The 18,056-nt window shown below is 40.1% G+C and overlaps 1 protein-coding gene across 8 annotated transcripts in view; it reads left to right on the forward strand.

The window, feature by feature from the left end:
* The window catches only part of CALD1 (caldesmon 1), a 214,410-nt gene extending 197,614 nt beyond the window's left edge, over window positions 1-16,796 (forward strand). For 5 of the 8 annotated variants that reach the window (XM_065847738.2, XM_065847721.2, XM_065847765.2 and 2 more), the window contains 7 exons: window positions 8,668-8,711; window positions 8,805-8,883; window positions 10,256-10,393; window positions 11,319-11,414; window positions 13,606-13,686; window positions 14,009-14,042; window positions 15,110-16,796. In XM_065847738.2, the coding sequence (XP_065703810.2) occupies window positions 8,668-8,711; window positions 8,805-8,883; window positions 10,256-10,393; window positions 11,319-11,414; window positions 13,606-13,686; window positions 14,009-14,042; window positions 15,110-15,141 (504 nt within the window). In that variant the 3' untranslated portion in view covers window positions 15,142-16,796. Of the gene's footprint in view, window positions 1-8,667; window positions 8,712-8,804; window positions 8,884-10,255; window positions 10,394-11,318; window positions 11,415-12,370; window positions 12,456-13,605; window positions 13,693-14,008; window positions 14,043-15,109 lie in introns of those variants that run through there. The other 3 variants (XM_065847747.2, XM_065847775.2, XR_011741535.1) reach the window with 2 other exon arrangements.
* The last annotated feature ends 1,260 nt before the right edge of the window (window positions 16,797-18,056 follow it).

The following is an 18,056-nucleotide window of genomic DNA, read 5'->3' on the forward strand; positions in this document are numbered from 1 at the left end:
TCCATGAGATTAAGAACTGTATTTGTTGAATGACAAACTGCATTTGGTCAAAATTACTTTTCTGCTCAGAGAAAGCTACATTTCAAACTGATCTGGAGCTTCAGCCCTATATATTGTTTTGGGTCCAGCTCTTGCAAATACAGTGTCCAAATGCTTTTGACTGGACATGCCTTTGACTTCTCAGACACATCTGAACCTGAAATACAAGGAAAGAATATATATGGCTGTAAACAAAGATTGCCAAGCTTCACGACTTGCTAATGTTAGATAAACCTGGTCTTGCCAATTTCAGTTGCAAAAGACCATGTCAATAACAGACACTGTAAATGTACAGCTTCTCCTCAGCCCTCCTAGGAGAGCTTCTTTTCCTACTTTCTATTTATTGAGATGCCTTTCATGACATACATTTGGAGCTTTAGTTCACAGATGACTCAGAAGAGAGGAAATTATACTTGAAAAAACATCATATAAAGATATAGATAATAATTTTGGGGAGAGTGGAAAAAACACTGGATTTGACACAAGGCTAGTAGCTTTCGGAGAACTTTTGGATTGATGCTATGCTATTCTACTGTGTTGTATTTTTAGAGAAAAGCTGGAATTTTCCAAGTGTCATTAAGTATCCAAGGTTCAACTTTTTTATGGTGATAATAGCTGCTGGTTTTTATGTCTTGTTAGGTAGAAGTTGTTGGTTACAAAAACTGATACATACAACTCTGTGCACATTTTTTCTCTTTCTCTCTCTGAGAAATTTGTGGTACTGTACATATTCCACTCTGGTGTCTGCAGGTGGCCAGAGTAGATATGTAGTGCTATTGACCTTCACACCCTAAACTGTTGCTTGACCTTCTGCAGTCAATAGTAGAGGAGAGAATAATCTCATTTTAAAACCTAATGTCCAACTCCAGTTTCTAGAAGACAATATATTTTGTTACCTTTCATTTGGACAGACTTCTCAGACTGGTCTAACGTGGTTGGTACACAGCTCTCTCATTGCCTGCTATGTGCTGCCCAAGTTATCTTTTGACTTGTAAAGAATCTGTCACATATTTTTTTCCTTGATTAACGTGTCATCTGGTTAGGTGTGTCATGAGTCGTGTGAGAACCCTAAGTGCACAACTGTGGATGGGCAGGTTGGAATTTATAGTGAAAAGGAGGAGGCTCAGAATTATAATACTGAATGATGCATGTGCACATCCTGACTTCTAGATTACAATGTGGTAAAGCATCTTGTTCTCCTTCCTTGTCCTTTCTGATGTGAGAAGTTTAGGGGAAGAAAAAGAAGTTCCTGTGAGTGACTTAGAGAAGGAAAGTATGGCATGCTGTTTACCAAGTGAACTACAAGAACAAAGGAAAGAAGGGAACTATACTAAAAAGGACTGTGGCATATTAACATCTTATGGGCAATGCATTTATCCATTAGGCAGGGCATGGACTAGCATGACATGCAGACTCAGAATTGAGAGAACAAGATGTGCAACTCATCTCCATGTATTACGTGGCTCAGGGATACACATACATAAATGTATGTATACAAACATGGACAAAATATACATACATGTTTACATGTAGAAAGAACTACTGTGATTATCTGGTGTTGCCTCTAATATATCACAGACTACAAATTGTTGACAACTCTTGTTGTTTTAACTGTTAAATACAGTATTTCCCTAAAACCTGAAACACTGCTTAAGCAGATATACTACTTCAGCATGGAGTCCTCACAGTGACAGCACCAGGATTGGTGCTTTCTGAGGGGACAGTGAAACGGAAGCATGCAAAGTAAATACAGGCCAAGTCTACCCGTAGCTCAGGGGCAGAAGCAGATTGGATTATTCAGTGCTGGTGGAGTTCCTGTGGATATTTGCAGCAGTATCAAACCTTTGTTCAGCCTCTGCCCTCTCTTTTTGTTTGTTTAGGTTTTGTTTGATTGATTGTTTTGGTTTTGATTGGGTTTTATTGTTGTTTTTTATAAGGACAAAGACTGGAACAAGCTCTGCTGCTCTCCCATCCCACTCTGTCTCATGATTTCCCTAGTTTAGTGCACACAAATGCCTCTGAAGTAGAAGAATGAGATTTCCTGAGCAATCTTCGTTCATTTTCCTTTCTAGACAAGTTCTCATTCCTCATGTTTTCTTTGGGAATGACTATTATTGATTTCTTGTATAACTAATCTCTAGGTTAATCAGGAGAGAACAGGATATTTCAATACTAAGACTCCTCTTGGGGGTGAGCTCCACCACTATAGAAATGCGAAAGTCATTAGGCATTGAGGGGCAGAAGCAATGGCAGGAGACTGGGAGCCTGGGATTCCTCCTGTCTTTGCAGAAAATGTTCCTTGGGAAACACAGACTGATGTGGCAACCTGCACTCCCTGCAAGGCAATGCTGACAGGTAAGCCAAAAGCTAGGACTTCTCAGGGCCTGAGATTTTTTTTCTTTCCTTAAAGACTTGTCACAGAATCACAGAATGTTAGGGATTGGAAGGGACCTTGAAAGATCATCTAGTCCAGTCCCCCCCACCAAAGCAGGAGCACCTAGATGAGGCTACACAGGAACGTGTCCAGGTGGGTTTTGAATGTCTCCAGAGAAGGAGACTCCACAACGTCCCTGGGCAGCCTGTTCCAGTGTTCTGTCACCCTCACTGTGAAAAAAGTTTCTTCTCATATATAAATGGAGCCTCCTGTGTTCCAGTTTGTACCCATTGCCCCTTGTCCTAGCAATACTTGTCACAGAGAAGAGCCTGGCTACATCCTCGTGACACTCACCCTTTACATATTTATAAACATTAATGAGGTCACCCCTCAGTCTCCTCTTCTCCAGGCTAAAGAGACCCAGCTCCCTCAGTCTTTCCTCATAAGGGAGATGCTCCACTCCCTTAATCATCTTTGTGGCTCTATGCTGGACTTTCTCCAGCAGTTCCCTCTCCTTTAACTGAGAGGCCCAGAACTGGACACAATATTCCAGGTGTGGTCTCACCAGGGCAGAGTAGAGAGGAAGGAGAACCTCCCTCAACCTATAAACCACCCTCCTTATAATATACCCCAGCATACCATTGGCTTTCTTGGCCACAAGGGCACAGTGCTGGCTCATGGTCATCCTGCTGTCCACCAGGACCCCCAAGTCCCTTTCCCCTACCCTGATCTCTAACAGGTTGTTCCCCAGCTTACACTGAAACCTGGGGTTGTTCCTACCCAGATGCAAGTCTCTACACTTGCCCTTGTTATATTTCATCAATTTTTTCCCCACCCAACTCTCCAGACTGTCCAGGTCTCACTGGATGGCAGCACAGCCTTCTGGTGTGTCAGCCACTCCTCCCAGTTTGGTATCATCAGCAAACTTGGTGACAGTCGCTCTATTCCCTCATCCAAGTCATTGATGAATATACTGAATAATACTGGTCCCAGTACTGACCCTTGAGGCACTCCACTAGATACAGGCCTCCAACTAGACTGTGTCCCATTGACCACGACTCTCTGGCTTCTTTCCTTCAGACATTTCACAGTCCACCTCACTACTCGAACATCCAGTCCACGCTTCCTCAGTTTAGCAGCGAGGATGCTGTGTGAGACTGTGTCAAATGCTTTACTAAAATCAAGATAGACCATATCCACTGCTTTACCATAATCTATCCACCTGGTTATGTCCTCATAAAAGCCTATGGGGTTGGTTAAGCATGACTTCCCCTTGGTGAAACCATGTTGACTGCCTCTAATGACAGTCTTATCCTTGATATGCCTTGAGATGCCACCAAGGATAAGATGTTCCATCACCTTTCCAGCAATAGAGGTGAGGCTGATTGGTCTGTAGTTACCCAGGTCCTCCTTCTTGCTCTTTTTGAAGACTGGAGTGACATTTCCTTTCCTCCAGTCCTCAGGCACCATTCCCATTCCCTACGACTTAGCAAAGATGATGGAGAGTGGCCTAGCAATGACCTCAGCCAGCTCCTTCAGCACCCGTAAGTACATCCCATCTGCACCCATGGATTTATGGATGTCCAGATTGCCTAATTGCTCCCTAACCCAGTCCTCATCAACCGAGGCAAACTCCTCCATTGTCCTGACTTCCTCTGGGGCCTCAGGAGTATGGGACTCCTCAGGAGAGCTTCTGACAGCGTAGACAGAGACAAAGGAGACATTCAGTAACTCTGCCTTCTCTGTATCTTCTGTCACCAGGGGACCCACCTCATTCATCAGTGGACCTGCATTGCCTCTAGTGTTAGTTTTATCTGCAATGTGTTTGAAGAAGTTCTTTCTGTTGTCCTTGACCCCTCTCGCAAGGTTTAATTCTAAGGAGGCCTTAGCTTTCCTAGTTGCCTCCCTACATCCTTTGACAACAGCCTTATATTCTTCCCAAGTGGCCAGCCCCTTCTTCCATGATCTCTAAACTCTCCTCTTCCACTTGAGTTTGCCCAGCAGTTCCCTGTTTAACCACGCAGGTCTCCTGGCTCCCTTCCTTGACTTCCTACGTGTCGGGATGCTCTGATCTTGAACTTGGAAGAAGCAGTCCCTGAATGCTAACCCACTATCTCAGGCCTCTTTACATTCAAGTACTCTTTCCTACAGGATTTCCCCTAGCAATTGCCTGAAAAGGCCAAAGTTGGCCCTACTGAAGTCCAGGATTGCGATCCTGCTTGGTATTCTTTTCCTGCCACATGAGATCCTGTCTCATTATTGCTCTCAATACATGACAGCTGGAGCAGTGACTGGAAAGAATTAAACTCCACACAATCAGTTCTTCCTAGATGAACAACTCTAGTAGCAGAGGAAAGATAGAGTGGTAAAAAACAGTATTTGTGATGCTTGTTTTTCTGCTACCTTTGATGCTGATGGCAGCATTTTAGTCTGGCAGGTAAACTGGGATAATTTCGGGCACTCTCTACAGATCCTGATGACAGTAGGGAAAAAAATCTAACTGTGTTTAATGAAGCAAAAGAGTGGGTGAGATTCTCAGGAATGAAAAGGAGAAACCACTTCACTCCCAGGGACTAGCACTCAACATGAATTTGCACTACGTCCTTCCACTTGTTGGACATGAGGCAGAATTATAATACAGGGATGTCTATTTTTTGCATGCACTACTTATTTCCCTTCTGCCTTGACCCATTTTTGGAGAAGAATTTTTCTATGTATCAGTTTACAACACTTTCTGTTGCATTATAACTAATACACAGTTCAAAATTCCTAAGAATCATTTAATATTGTATGAAAAATGTTTTACTGGGAATATCTAGATGTTTTTTGCCTCCCAAGTCATTGGCTCAAATAGTGTGTTAGCTGATTTCTCTTCCATTCTGTTTCTGTTCTTGGAGAACGTGCAGACAGAAGACTGTGTACTGCATTTTTTAACTGCGTTTTTAATAGGCAAGACATTTATTGCACAATCAGCAAACAAAACATGTCTGTGTAATATTGAATATGAAAAAATGCATACATATATCTCTATATAACATTTTACTTGGATTATGCCTTGCCACTTTTATGTTCTGACCCTTTTGAATAAGGCCTTGGTCAGGTGTGAGACTCTGCATGGCTTCAATTTATGTCATTTGTTTCATTTCACCTGACTTTACCAGCAAAAGTGTAGGTATCCATCTGAGCATTTTGTTGTCTAATGTAAGCTTCTTTGGCAGTTAATAGGGAGAATAAAAGCCACCCTCAGTGGACAAGAAATCCCACCTTTCCTAGGGTGAGGTGAGCTCTTCTGCCTCTTCACTGATTATAGAAGGCATAAAAATGAGTAATTTTGACAAAATGCTTAACGTTTAAGCATCTGAGGTTAGGTGGCAGAAATGCAGGCTGAGATCACTTGTTCATTCTCTCTGGTCATAATTTAATTAGAGGACAGCCAGCTGAATTTTTGGACTATGTGTATGTTCTGTGTCAGAGGGCTTGATGAGTGTTCTATGGTGACAAAACATAGTCCAAGCTATTTAACAAGATCCTGTTAAAATGAATGCAGCAAAAAGATTATTCTTGTTTCCTGGTCTCAAATTGAGGAATTGTGTTGCATTTTGTGCTAACCACCTTGTTTTGTTTATTTCTCTTACAGATCTATTTTGTAATACTGTTTACTGTATGTGCCAAATATTTGAAATTATTTGCATGGTGTTTATGTAGTGTGCAGTGAATAAATGACCTTTAGATGTTGCTGTGCAGTGGAAATGTATATGTTGAATACATGCATGTATACAGGTGTGTTTGCCTAAGTGTATTTAATGTATGCTTCTGTTCCATACATACTGTGTTTTGAGGAAGATGCTCTAGAACATATAAATGTGCAGAAAATGTGTTAGCCATCTACATAAGGCACTTGCTTTTTTGGGAAGAGGACAATGTTCAGCTCTGAGGGTTGCTTCCTAACTCAGCTTTCCTGGTTACCTTATTTTCTGGTTTGTTTCCTCACCCTTCTGCTCTGAACAATGCCTGACTTATTTGTGATACCACAGCAGGTGTTCTGAGAAACGCTGTTTCCAGCAGGTAACAAACCACCCCACGTCTTTTTACTATAACCCCAGGAATACATATGTGTTCCTTTTCCCTCCAACCTGTCCCCCTCTTACACCAGTGCCTCCTGAATGAGGTTTTCCTGCTGTGCAGAAACATCTCTCCTTTTTGAATGCAGGAATCACAGAATCACAGAATGTTAGGGACTGGAAGGGACCTCAAAAGATCATCTAGTCCAATCCCCCCTGCCGGAGCAGGAACATCTGGATGAGGTTACACAGGAAGGTGTCCAGGCAGGTTTTGAATGTCTCCAGAGGAGACTCCACGACCTCCTTGCGCAGCCTGGTCCAGACCATACATAGTCTACTAAGATCTAACCCTTTTGTAAGATTTTAAGTGGAAGCTCAGTTCATCTGAACTAGAAGGTGCTGTAAATGCGCTATTAGATATTTACCTTGAGTCCTGGTTCTTTCAGATAGTTCACATTGTTCATCCTTGCTGCCAGCCACGGTTCCCTGCTTGCAGTCAGGAAATTATCTGTTTGTGCAGAGCATGGGAGAGACCAGCATCTCTTGTTAGCGTAACTCATCCTTTTGGTGCATTGCTGGTTATCACTCAGAAATCAGTGTTGCGGGAAACTTTTCCTAACGTACCACAATTGAGGAGGCATGACGTGTTTTAAGTCACCATCGTAGATCTGTTTAGTCGCTTTTAACTAAATAATTTACTTCCTTATTTTTTTCGCGATGCCGACTGTATTTCCTCCGGGTGAAGCCAAACTTCAAAGTTGTTTGGTCTGATAGAGGCAGAAGCGGTGGCTCTGGACCCGGGAGCCTGTGCGCGACCCTTCGGCTCTTGCCCGGTGTGTTGCTGCCACCTTCTGACAACAATGCCTTGAAACAGTCGGTACATACCCGAGCAACGCCCAGTCTTTCCACTCTGGACTGTATTTAGATCACATACTGGCAACTAAAACTTTTAATGTAAATTGCTCTGTAAATTGCATATATACATATAAATTTAGAGCTTTAGAAGTGCCCTTGAGCTAGACTGATGCTAGCTGGAGTTCCTCCAGTGAGCCCGTTTGTCAAATTATGCCTCAAAGTCAAGTGCCTAAGTTTTCACTTGTATGGGCTTGAGATATAAAACATACATGCCCTCTGATGGGATTGCTGTGGGATTTCGTATGCTGGTACAGCCTGGATGCCAAGGGCACTGAGGAGAACCATTTAAAGGAATGGCTGTCATCGCCTGTTTTGAAGACATGAATGCCAAAGCACTTGCTGTTAAAGTAACCTGAAAATGGACAACCCATGCTGAGACCAGGGAATCCCCAGGAATACAGCCAGGCTGATTAATAGTCATTTCTATCCCCTGGACCTGCTTATGTATATTTTACTCTTAACTGAAATTGTAAAGTCTGGGACAAGCAGCGGAACAATGCAATGTAGAAGAGACATGAAGAAGTTGATTGAAGTATTTCTTCACGTACCCATCATAAAATGTTTTAAAACTTTATTCAGGGAGAGAGTATTTTTGTTTTCAAATTACTGAGAGATTTGGCATAAGTCTTACGAGACCTTCATGATTCTTTTTCCCTGGAAACTTTACAGTATTTTCCTACATACAGAGTAGAAAATAATGATGAAATGTAATATACCAATTTGTATAGTTGATAGATATTGATTCAGCAATGACCCTGCTGAACATAAGCAGATCGGTTTTTTGGAACTCAAATTAAATTGCTAGCAAAAACATGCATGAGATACGGTATGTGACTGAGCTCCAAACCTGGTCTAGTCTGATGTTTCAACTCAGAAAAAAACTTTATTAAATTTGCTGTCTGTCTCAAGAGATACATGCTTGCTCTTATGTGGGAGATACGAGGAAATTTGACATTGATTTTGTGAATATCAACACCTTTCCAAAATAATCTTATTCCCTTTTCTCTTTTCTGTATTGGTGGTTTACTCTCTTTTTTACAAATGAGAAGTATGCTGGATGCAAACATTAATGCAGAAAATATATCCACCCTTATGAGTACAGCATAATAGGCTCCTAATAACTGTAAAACCTCTGTGTGTGTCTGTGGTGATTTCTGTTGGAATGCATATCTTTCAGATTGACCTTTTGACATTTAAAATGACATTTTAGCCTGGCCTTTTACAGGTTGCATCTTCATTAATTGTTAAACTTATACCTCTTGTTTTTCTCTTTTCTAGATAGAGGAGCGAGCAGAATTTTTGAACAAATCCGCTCAGAAGAGGTAAAGCAATAAAACGGTACTTTCAGTCAGAAAAGCAGTGTTTAATTGGAGGGAATACTAATTTATTTCTCTCTTTTTTCCTACTTCCTACAGTGGTATGAAACCCACCCACACAACAGGAGCTGTCTCAAAGATTGACAGTAGACTTGAGCAATACACTAGTGCAGTTGTGGTAAGTTAATTCCAGGTCATTATGGCTGTAGTTACTAATGGTTTTTAGGATTTTAACCAGCCTATGTCTTATTGCTCAAGAATTGCAGCGATTTTTGTTCACAAACTCTTTTTTTATTTGGGCTTCAACAACAAAATGCTTGATGAACACCTATAACCAACATCTAGATATATATCTAAACAAAATCTCAGATTTGTGTCTTCCCTTTCATGCTACAATTTACCCTGTCTGCTTTGTAAGCTTGGAGTAGCTCTTGAAGGACTCAGTCAACACCTCTTGAGTGACAGTCACATCCTCTTCTTGGCTGACGAGGCTACTACTAGCAGAGAGCTGATAGTCACCCTGAGCAAAGCTGACTTTGCAGCTTATTTAGGAGAGCAGTGAACTGGGCCTGTGTTGCTGGCTGACACTTCAGAGTGAAATTCCTTGGCAAAGAAAGACACATTAGTGAACTAGGGAGTTAAGTAGTGAGAAAGGAAAAACAAAATCAAAACAAAATGAAGAACTTGACTCCAGGTGATTTTGACAAGCAGTGGCTAATCATGTGCCTTGAAGCCAGAAGTGAGGGCTTTTACTTTTCATAGCCCAAAGAAAAACAAGTGTTTGATGTTTTGCTCTTTTTTTGGGGGGGAGGTGGAGTGGCTTCTGTTATTTTTTTGGGGGTGGGGGTTGTTTTTGTTTTGGCTTTGTTTTTCTTTGGCTTTGTTGTTGTTGTTGTTGTTCTGTATTAAAAATCAGTGAGCATAGGTAATGTGAAAGTTACTGGTTAATACAGCAGACCAAGTGGACAGGGTTGGTAGGTGTCATGGGAATAAAATAACATAAAAAGGGATATTATATTGATAGGTGTGACTAAGCTCTAGCACGTCTTAATTTTCTGTTGGATTTTTTTTTCTCCTCCTGTCCACACAGAGAGTCTAAGCATGGTACCCAATTAAGGTACTAATTGGTTAAGATTTGTTATCCTTTTAACTTAAAGGAAACTGTAGTAATTAAAGAACTATTGACAAAGGTGCTTTTTTAGTATTTTTTTTTTATATTTTTTTTATTTCCTGTGATTACCGTCTGTCTAACCTTTTTGCTAAGAAGCCTTTCAGTGCTGGAGATTTTAGAAGTGTAACAAATGCCAACAAATGCCAAAATCTAAGTGGCTGCAGTTTTCATAGCCTGTTGTGTCAAGGCTACAACTCCAGATCAACGCAGGGCAAGTCTCACTGGCATCTCTTGAGCTGGGTATTCCTCTCTGCCTTTATGCGATCATCACCAGAATCACTTACAACTTCCCACACTCCCCAGCACTGCCCCAGGGTCAAACCACCCTGCAACTCCAGCTCTTTATGCCAAATACCAACTGGCTGCAATTCTTCTGCAGGGCACAAAGGCTGCAAGACCAGCTAAGCCAGCAGCCTCAGACCTTCCTCTTCCAGCTGAGGGTGTCCGTAATATCAAGAGCATGTGGGAGAAGGGGAATGTTTTTTCATCACCCTCTGGGACAGGAACACCCAATAAGGTATGTGTTTAATTTTACATAGTGATTATAAAGAATTATGTTATGGACTTGACCTTGCTATTCATGTTGCTATGAGTAAGGATGACTGCTCCTCCTGACATCACTGGTGAAGAATATCCCAAAGGATACTGCAGTCCTCAGAAACCCACAAAATTATGTGGCTGCAATATCGAGTATAATAGAAGAATTTAGTGACATACTGAGCTAAGTTATGAGACATTCCAGAAGTACATCAGATATCTTAGACAAATATATCTGGGTAGATCACGCAGAGTACAAAGAAATTCTTTGCGTTGGGAAAGATTCTTTTGAGAGGCAGAGGAGGATTAAATAGGCAAGATAATGATAATATTTTATAGATCATACATGGAAACATTTGTGAAACTTTTATCTTTTCTACATTTCCTTTTTATAAATTGATGTGAGTTGATGAGCATTCATCACAGCTGAAAAACTGAGCCGTAGATTGAAGGAGGTTATTACAGATAACCATAAAATTTCAGTAATATGTTCTAATCTTTTAAAGGCTTATTTAAATGATCTAAATTTCAGGCCACTTAGCTCCTCTATTATGTGCTTTTTTAGAAAAAAACAAAAACAACCAAAACAAAACAAAAATCTAGACTAAGACTGGTGTCTTCTTTTAGGCTAAAGATTTATTCTCCTTGACTTCAGGGCTATGACATAAACAGCAGTTTTATGTCTAACATTTATTCTTGGGTTAGCACTAAAATGGAAATTATTATGTTAGCCCACATTTATCATTATTGAAAACTAGAGGGTGGTAGTGCTGTGTACTTCATAGGGACAATATCATCAGAGCACACAGGATAACTTAGGCAGTCATAGCCAGTGAGGGCCTCTATATTAAACCAAGGCAAAAGCTATTCTGAAAGTCTTCTGATTATGTTTTATTATTTCTTAGGAAACTGCTGGACTGAAGGTTGGTGTCTCCAGTCGTATCAATGAGTGGTTAACCAAGACCCCAGAAAGCAACAAATCACCTGCTCCAAAACCTTCTGTAAGTAAACCTGCAACAGCCATCTCTTCAGTAGGTACATTCTTGCTTGGGACAGAAGTGGTGCTGGTGCTTCCTCAACCAGCTGGTGGTTGCTGCTTGTCCTCTCTTACACTCTCACAGAGGCCCTGTTGGGACTTTATTAGAACTTCCTATATACTTATGTAGTATTTTTCTGCCAGTTCACTTGCCTTTTACAAAAGGTGCAGCCTGACATAGGCTTTCTCAATTCACACTCCTATTTGTTCCAAAGAAGAGCTGGAAATTTGAAATGTTGTCCCTAATACCAGGGACATATACTAAATACTAGAGAGAGTACAGAGGAGGACAGAGGTGACGAAGCTGGTGAGGGGTCTGGAGCACAAGTCTTATGAGGAGCAGCTGAGGGAACTGGGGCTGTTAGTCTGGAGAAAAGGAGGCCGAGGGGAGACCTTATTGCTGTCTACAACTCCCTGAAAGGAGGTTGTAGCATGGAGGGTGTTGGTCTCTTCTCCCAAGTAGCAAGTGATAGGACAAGAGGAAACAGCCTCAAATTGTGCCAGGATATTAGGAAAAAATTCTTCACAGAAAGGGTTGTCAGGCATTGGAACAGGTTGCCCAGGGCAGTGGTGGAGTCACCATCCCTGGAGATGTTTAAAAGGCATTTAGACGAGGTTCTTAGGGACATGGCTTAGTGCTAGAGTTAAGTTAGGTTATGGTTGGACTCAATGATCCTGAGGGTCTCTTCCAACTGAAATGCTTCTGTCATTCTATAATGTCAGTATTTACTGGTAGCTGCATGGAGGTTGTGTCTTAATGGAAATGAATATAGAAACTCTAATCACAAGCACTGAAAACCAGCACAGAATTTGCTTCCAGATTTTCTCCCCATTATCTTTCAGATAATGTAAAACTAAACTCATGATTTCCCCTGAGCCAACTGTTTCTATCTATGTCTTCATTTCCCTCTTTCTCAATAGATTGTTCTTTCTTCTTACAATATCTCTGCTTGAAGAAACCTGCCCTCCTATTCTTCTTTGGGGGTCTGTTTGCTAAGTTGGTCAGGTAAACCTATTTATAATTGACTATGAAGAATGATATACATCTGTATTGTGTGATTTTTACTTTTTTTTTTTTTTTTAACCAGGATAAATCAAAGGGAAACCTAGAATTTCTTAGTTAGCAAATAACTTCCTATCCTCATCATATTCCACAAAAATAAATAATTATTCAAACCTTTGACCATCAAGATTCCTGTGTGGTTTTGGAACAACAATTAGAAGCAGAGAGATCAAAGTTCTCAATTAGTTTTACAGTGAATGTAAAACACAGATCCCAAATTATTTCAGGTTATGGATAGCAAGAACAAGGCTCTGGAAGCTCTGCAGGACTCGAACACTTTCTGAAAAGGAGAGTGCTTATGCCCTAAATTGTTTCAAGAGTCTCTCAATTGCCAGCCACAGAGGCAGACACTAATCTGTTTGTCCTTAAGCAGGTACATTGCTACTAGCCTAGAGTATGTCTTCTTGATTTGTAGCCCTGCTTTTCCCCAAAGAGAAACTTGAAATTTGTATGGAGTTTTTTGTAGAGTCTCCATGTACACTCCTTTTCAAAGAGCATTATTATTTTTTAAATTACTTTACCTTACCTGATTTTTCTGTCAGGTTTTAAATGAAAGATGCAATGGATATGAAAGACAACAGTGTTAAATCCTGAAACCTATATTTAATGTAGAGGAGGATCTGCTCTTCTGTTGTGTTAGAAGTCCTATTTTTTTTACAGCTTTTTAGTGAAATATTTTGATTCTGATCTAAAATACCTGAGACAAGTTACTTTTGAATTCCTCCCTAATGGAAAGACTATTATTGATTTTTTTCTTCCTCAAAATTGATTTGTCTTACTTAAAACCCAATGGTGTAGTAACTTTTCACTGTACTCCGTAGGATGACCACAATAAGTTATGGCCAGTCTGTGAAATACTACATACATGCAACAGAGTTGGATTTTGTTGTAAATTATGTATTTGTGTGGAGTGATTATGTGACGTGTCATTCTGAATAGTTATATAATTGAGAGACAATGTAGTATTTACCGCTGGTGTATGCTCCTCAACTTTTCTTACAAGGAAGTCACATTCACGCATTTTGTCTACCAAATTAAAATAAACCTGAACTAATGTTGGTTTCTGTTCTCTGACATTATTCTAAAAATACAGGATTTAAAACCAGGAGATGTATCCAGCAAACGTAATCTCTGGGAGAAGCAGTCAGTTGACAAGCCAGCTGCTTCTTCTAAGGTAACACTTCAGAGCATTGTTAAAAGGTTAATATCTCTGGGAGGCTTTCTAGGGGGATGTGACATTTGCCTTCATACAGTCAGTCACTTGGAATTAGGCCTCTACATGCCTCTTGTTACTAACTTGCCTATTTATCTATAAAAGAAAGGACAATGAGGCACAGAAAGCCATGGGCAGCATGTAACTTTTATACTGCTATTTGTCAGAGTTCTGTCATGAGTAGAAGTCCATCTTTTGCATGGAGTTGACTTTTTTCCCTGTTAGAAATAGCTATATTTTCCCATATTCAACTTTAACAGTGGGTTATTACTTTTTCAAACAGGTATCAGCTATGGGGAAAAAATCAGAGACTAATGGTAAGTAATTCTAATAATACACCTGCGTATTAAATAGAAACTTTGCCATTTTTTCCTTTAAGAACAACTGAGTTTTAAAATTCCAGAGCTATTAATGTTGATACAAAAAATAACCCCTTTTTGCCTTTCAAAAGCTCCACTGTAGGACTGGGGACTAGCAGTTCCCCAGACAGGTTTGCAAAGCCTTGTTGGAGTGATACGCATAGCATGCTTGATATAGCTGGAGAATGTCATTTAACCGTGTGAGGTCTGAGGAGTGGGATGGTCATTTAACTAATTACAGCAAATGCAAGGCATCTGGGAAAGGCTCTTTTACAGGCTGCAGCAGGAATGGATATAGATTTCTATGAGTGAAGAGGGGTAACTGGAAAAGTGAGACTGTTGCAGCAGCATTATTTGAGCAGAAATGGAAGATTTCAGTACTACTGAGAACAAGCCCTGCATCTGGTTTTAAACTCTGCCACTGGGTAATGGCTAAGCCTGATGAAAATTCATCAGTGTTCATTTTAAAAATTAATTCCTCTGGTTGCAAGTCTCTTGTGCTCCTGCATTCCTACAGTGGACTGGAATTCAAATGCACTCAGCAGCAGCAAAGCTTTTGTTGGAGCTGTGCATTAGTGTCTTCTCAAGGCAAAAAGAATCTTACTACTGTCATTTTGAAACTAATAGTTCGGGAAACAAAACCAAGTTGTACAGAAAGAAATCAGGATAATTACCCTGACAGCTTTTAAATTTTTTTATTTTAATCTAAAACACTGCAAATAAAACCAATCAAAGGAATTATATGCCTAAGGACCAGTGGGGAACGGTGGAAATTCACTGACCAGTTTAATAGCTTTAAAGAGCTCTGCCTGAGCTGCTTCCCAGGGCTGTCAGCAGTGAGAGAGGTGGAATCCTGCCTGTCCTCTTGGAAACCACCTCTGAGTGATCCCAATATGCCAGCACAACAGAATCCAGCTTGTGTCCTACCTTCTTACATGCTGTGTGCAAATCTAGAGACATGACTTCTCTATTTTAGAGATGCATTCAGGTTATTTCAAGCCATCTTTAATCTTTACCTCTCTCAGCAGGTTTGAGACAATTTGAGAAAGAACCATAGAAGGCCACTAAAGACGCTGGACCAATCAGTTGGGGAAAAAAAAAAAAGGAAAAAGTGCTAAATTGTTCTTTTTATATTTATGTTTATTTACCAAAATGTCTCTTTTTTTTTGCATTATCCCAGTTAAAACCATGTATATTAGCACTGTATTTAATAATCAGTCTAGACATTCATCATAATAGTACTGCCTTTGCACAAGAAACCCATGCTGTGAAATATATAGACTCTCCTACTGATAGTCCTATCTATGTATCCAAACACTGATTTCAACTGGCATAAGAAGTCAACCCAAAATGCATGTAGAGCGAAGTTGTTTAAGAAAGGTGTGCAGTAAACCTATAAAAACAACGGTTACTTTTGGAATACAGAAGTCTTTCTTTCTGCACTTTAGACTAAGGCATGGAAGAAATATCTTTAGTTGACAATGTAATATTTTGTGTAAGTTGCCCAAGTCATGAGAAATACTGCATCAATAATGTGTTTTATTTTTTTTTACTTTATACTTTTTTTAAGTATCAACTTTTCCATTCTAGTTTAAGTTAATACCTAAATTTGGATGATTATGTTAGCTGACAGCGGTACTAATATTTTTTTTGTTAGTGACTAGTAATTGAATGCAATTTAGAATATTTACACACATAGCTTTACAAAGTTTAGCCTAAAGGCACTACTAATGGTAGAATGCTTTAATACGTGCTAGAGTATTATATTTAGTCATAAACATACATAATTAGCCAATATCACAGCTTAAAAAATTAAAGACAAAATCACACACTTTTCTATAGTAAGATTTCATAATTGCCATTAGAGGTATGGTGAGATAACTATTAAAAAAAAATAAATGTCAGTTGCCCAGTAATGGGTAATTAAAAATAAAGTTATAGTTTTTAAAGAGGAAAACATAAGGCTACAGAGGGTCAAAAATAGGTCACTTGTATAAAACATTGCAGTTTAATTTATATAAAACTATCATAATTCAAACAAGCAAACAAAAAAAGCCAAAACCAACCAACAAACCAAAACCCACCACAGTTGGAGCTCGTTTCAAATGACTGTACACTAAATCTTGCCATCCATCAGTGCCGTACACTAAGTTCACCTAAAATGAAGTAAACTTCTATCTTTATAGTGTTTCTTTTAACTCTCTCCTGAATATCCTATTTACAAATGTTTTGATTTGTATATAGTAAACACATGGCTATAAGACGTCAGCTTGGTTGGAATTTCATGACATACAGTTTCACATATACATCTTACAGTGTATGGGTGGCATAAACTGAGCAACTAAAGTCACCCCAGAGTATGGAGTTAATGGTTTGGTTGTGCATCAGAACTACCGGGATCTCCATTTTCACCACTTCCATCTCTTACAGCACCCTACTTCTTCCAGAAGAAAACTAATGTTATATTTCAACCCAAAGATGAGCTCCCCTGCTTGGCTGAAGCATCTTGCTTACACACAGAGATGCACATAGTTATCTGTAGGGGGTGAAACTATGCCTGCCGTTGTCTGTGAGTTGTCATGTTTTGTTTGGGGGTTTTGTAAACACTCCTTTGAGTCTTTCAAATACATTTGATAGCTGCAATAAAAATGATTTGTTCAAACAATGTATTCTGAAACTGCATCCACAATAAATTGAATATTTCCATCAGCAGCCCTCTGTTTGTTAATGAGTAGGAATAAGTCAGTTGTAACTGGGATGTGAATCGTGGTAGGGCTGTGTAAAATAAGGTATCATCATTGCAAAGCAGCTCCAAGGATTTTTCTCCTGCTGTGCAGGAGACAGCCAAGTCATCAAATGAGAAACCTTAACCTAAATATTATTGGAGGGGGAGGGGGAGTGGGGGTGGAAATCTTAATTGTCATGCCCAGCACAACAAAACAGGACTTATGCATCATCCAAAAGTCAGTATGCTAAACAAAGCAGGTTCTGACTTAGCAGTACAGCCGTCTGCTTCCCTGCTTTGAAAAAAGGTTTTCTGTGTGATAGCCATCATGTTTTTTCTGTCTGTCTCAGTGGGATGTGCTCCCAGGCTTGGTTGATCACAGGGACCAAGCCTGGGTAGTTGCTTGCTTTCCCGTTGTCCTCCTAGCCTCTTCATTTTTGCTGTAACAGCAGCACAGCACGTAACACCCTACTCTAAACAGGTCATGGCCATCCAAAAGAGGCCATCCCCCCAACCCCAAGCTGCTGCCAGCTCCACGGAAAGCAATGGGAAGGTTGCAGCAGGCACAGCGTTCTGAACTACTGGGGAAGAAATATTAATAATTGAATGATGCCTAATTTAACTTGAAAAGAGCTTGTATAATTAAAAGTGTGCCTGTTCTGCGTCACAATGACCGACTGTGTTGCTCCATTTCTCTGCAACCTTCACTGAAGTGACAATTTTCCTTATTATGTGGATAAGTATCTTTTGCTCCTGGTTAAGTGCCTTTTCTGAGAGTGCAGAAGCATGCTGGCCACAATCGTGTTTACTTCTAGGAAACAGTGTAATGGGGTGCAGTCATGGTTTGTTCCCACCAGCTGGCACCACCTCCTGGCAGAATTCACCAATGGCAAATCCCAGTGGCTAATTCGAAAGTTTTTTTGCCTTTTGATACCATAATGAGGTGATGATTTTTCAGATGATACCAGATTGCCACCTTAGTTTCTTATCATGCTTTCCTGCATCTCACTTGGCATTCTAGCCAGACCTCCTCTTGTCAGTGTGCAGACTGCCACAAAACAGCCTTTTTCAAGCCTGCCTTTGCTTTGGCCTAGCATTACCCCTTTGAAAATACTTTAAATTGATTGTGACCCTATCTCAGTTTTTTCTTTGGTGTTTTTAAATCAAAGTTTTTCTAGGTTTTCCTTAGATTAAGCCAATCCTTGTCTGGATATATTTTATTCGGAAAGTTACCAGCAGAGTTGCAA

Source organism: Patagioenas fasciata, chromosome 1 (assembly GCF_037038585.1).
Source record: "Patagioenas fasciata isolate bPatFas1 chromosome 1, bPatFas1.hap1, whole genome shotgun sequence".
NCBI classification, from domain to species: domain Eukaryota; kingdom Metazoa; phylum Chordata; class Aves; order Columbiformes; family Columbidae; genus Patagioenas; species Patagioenas fasciata.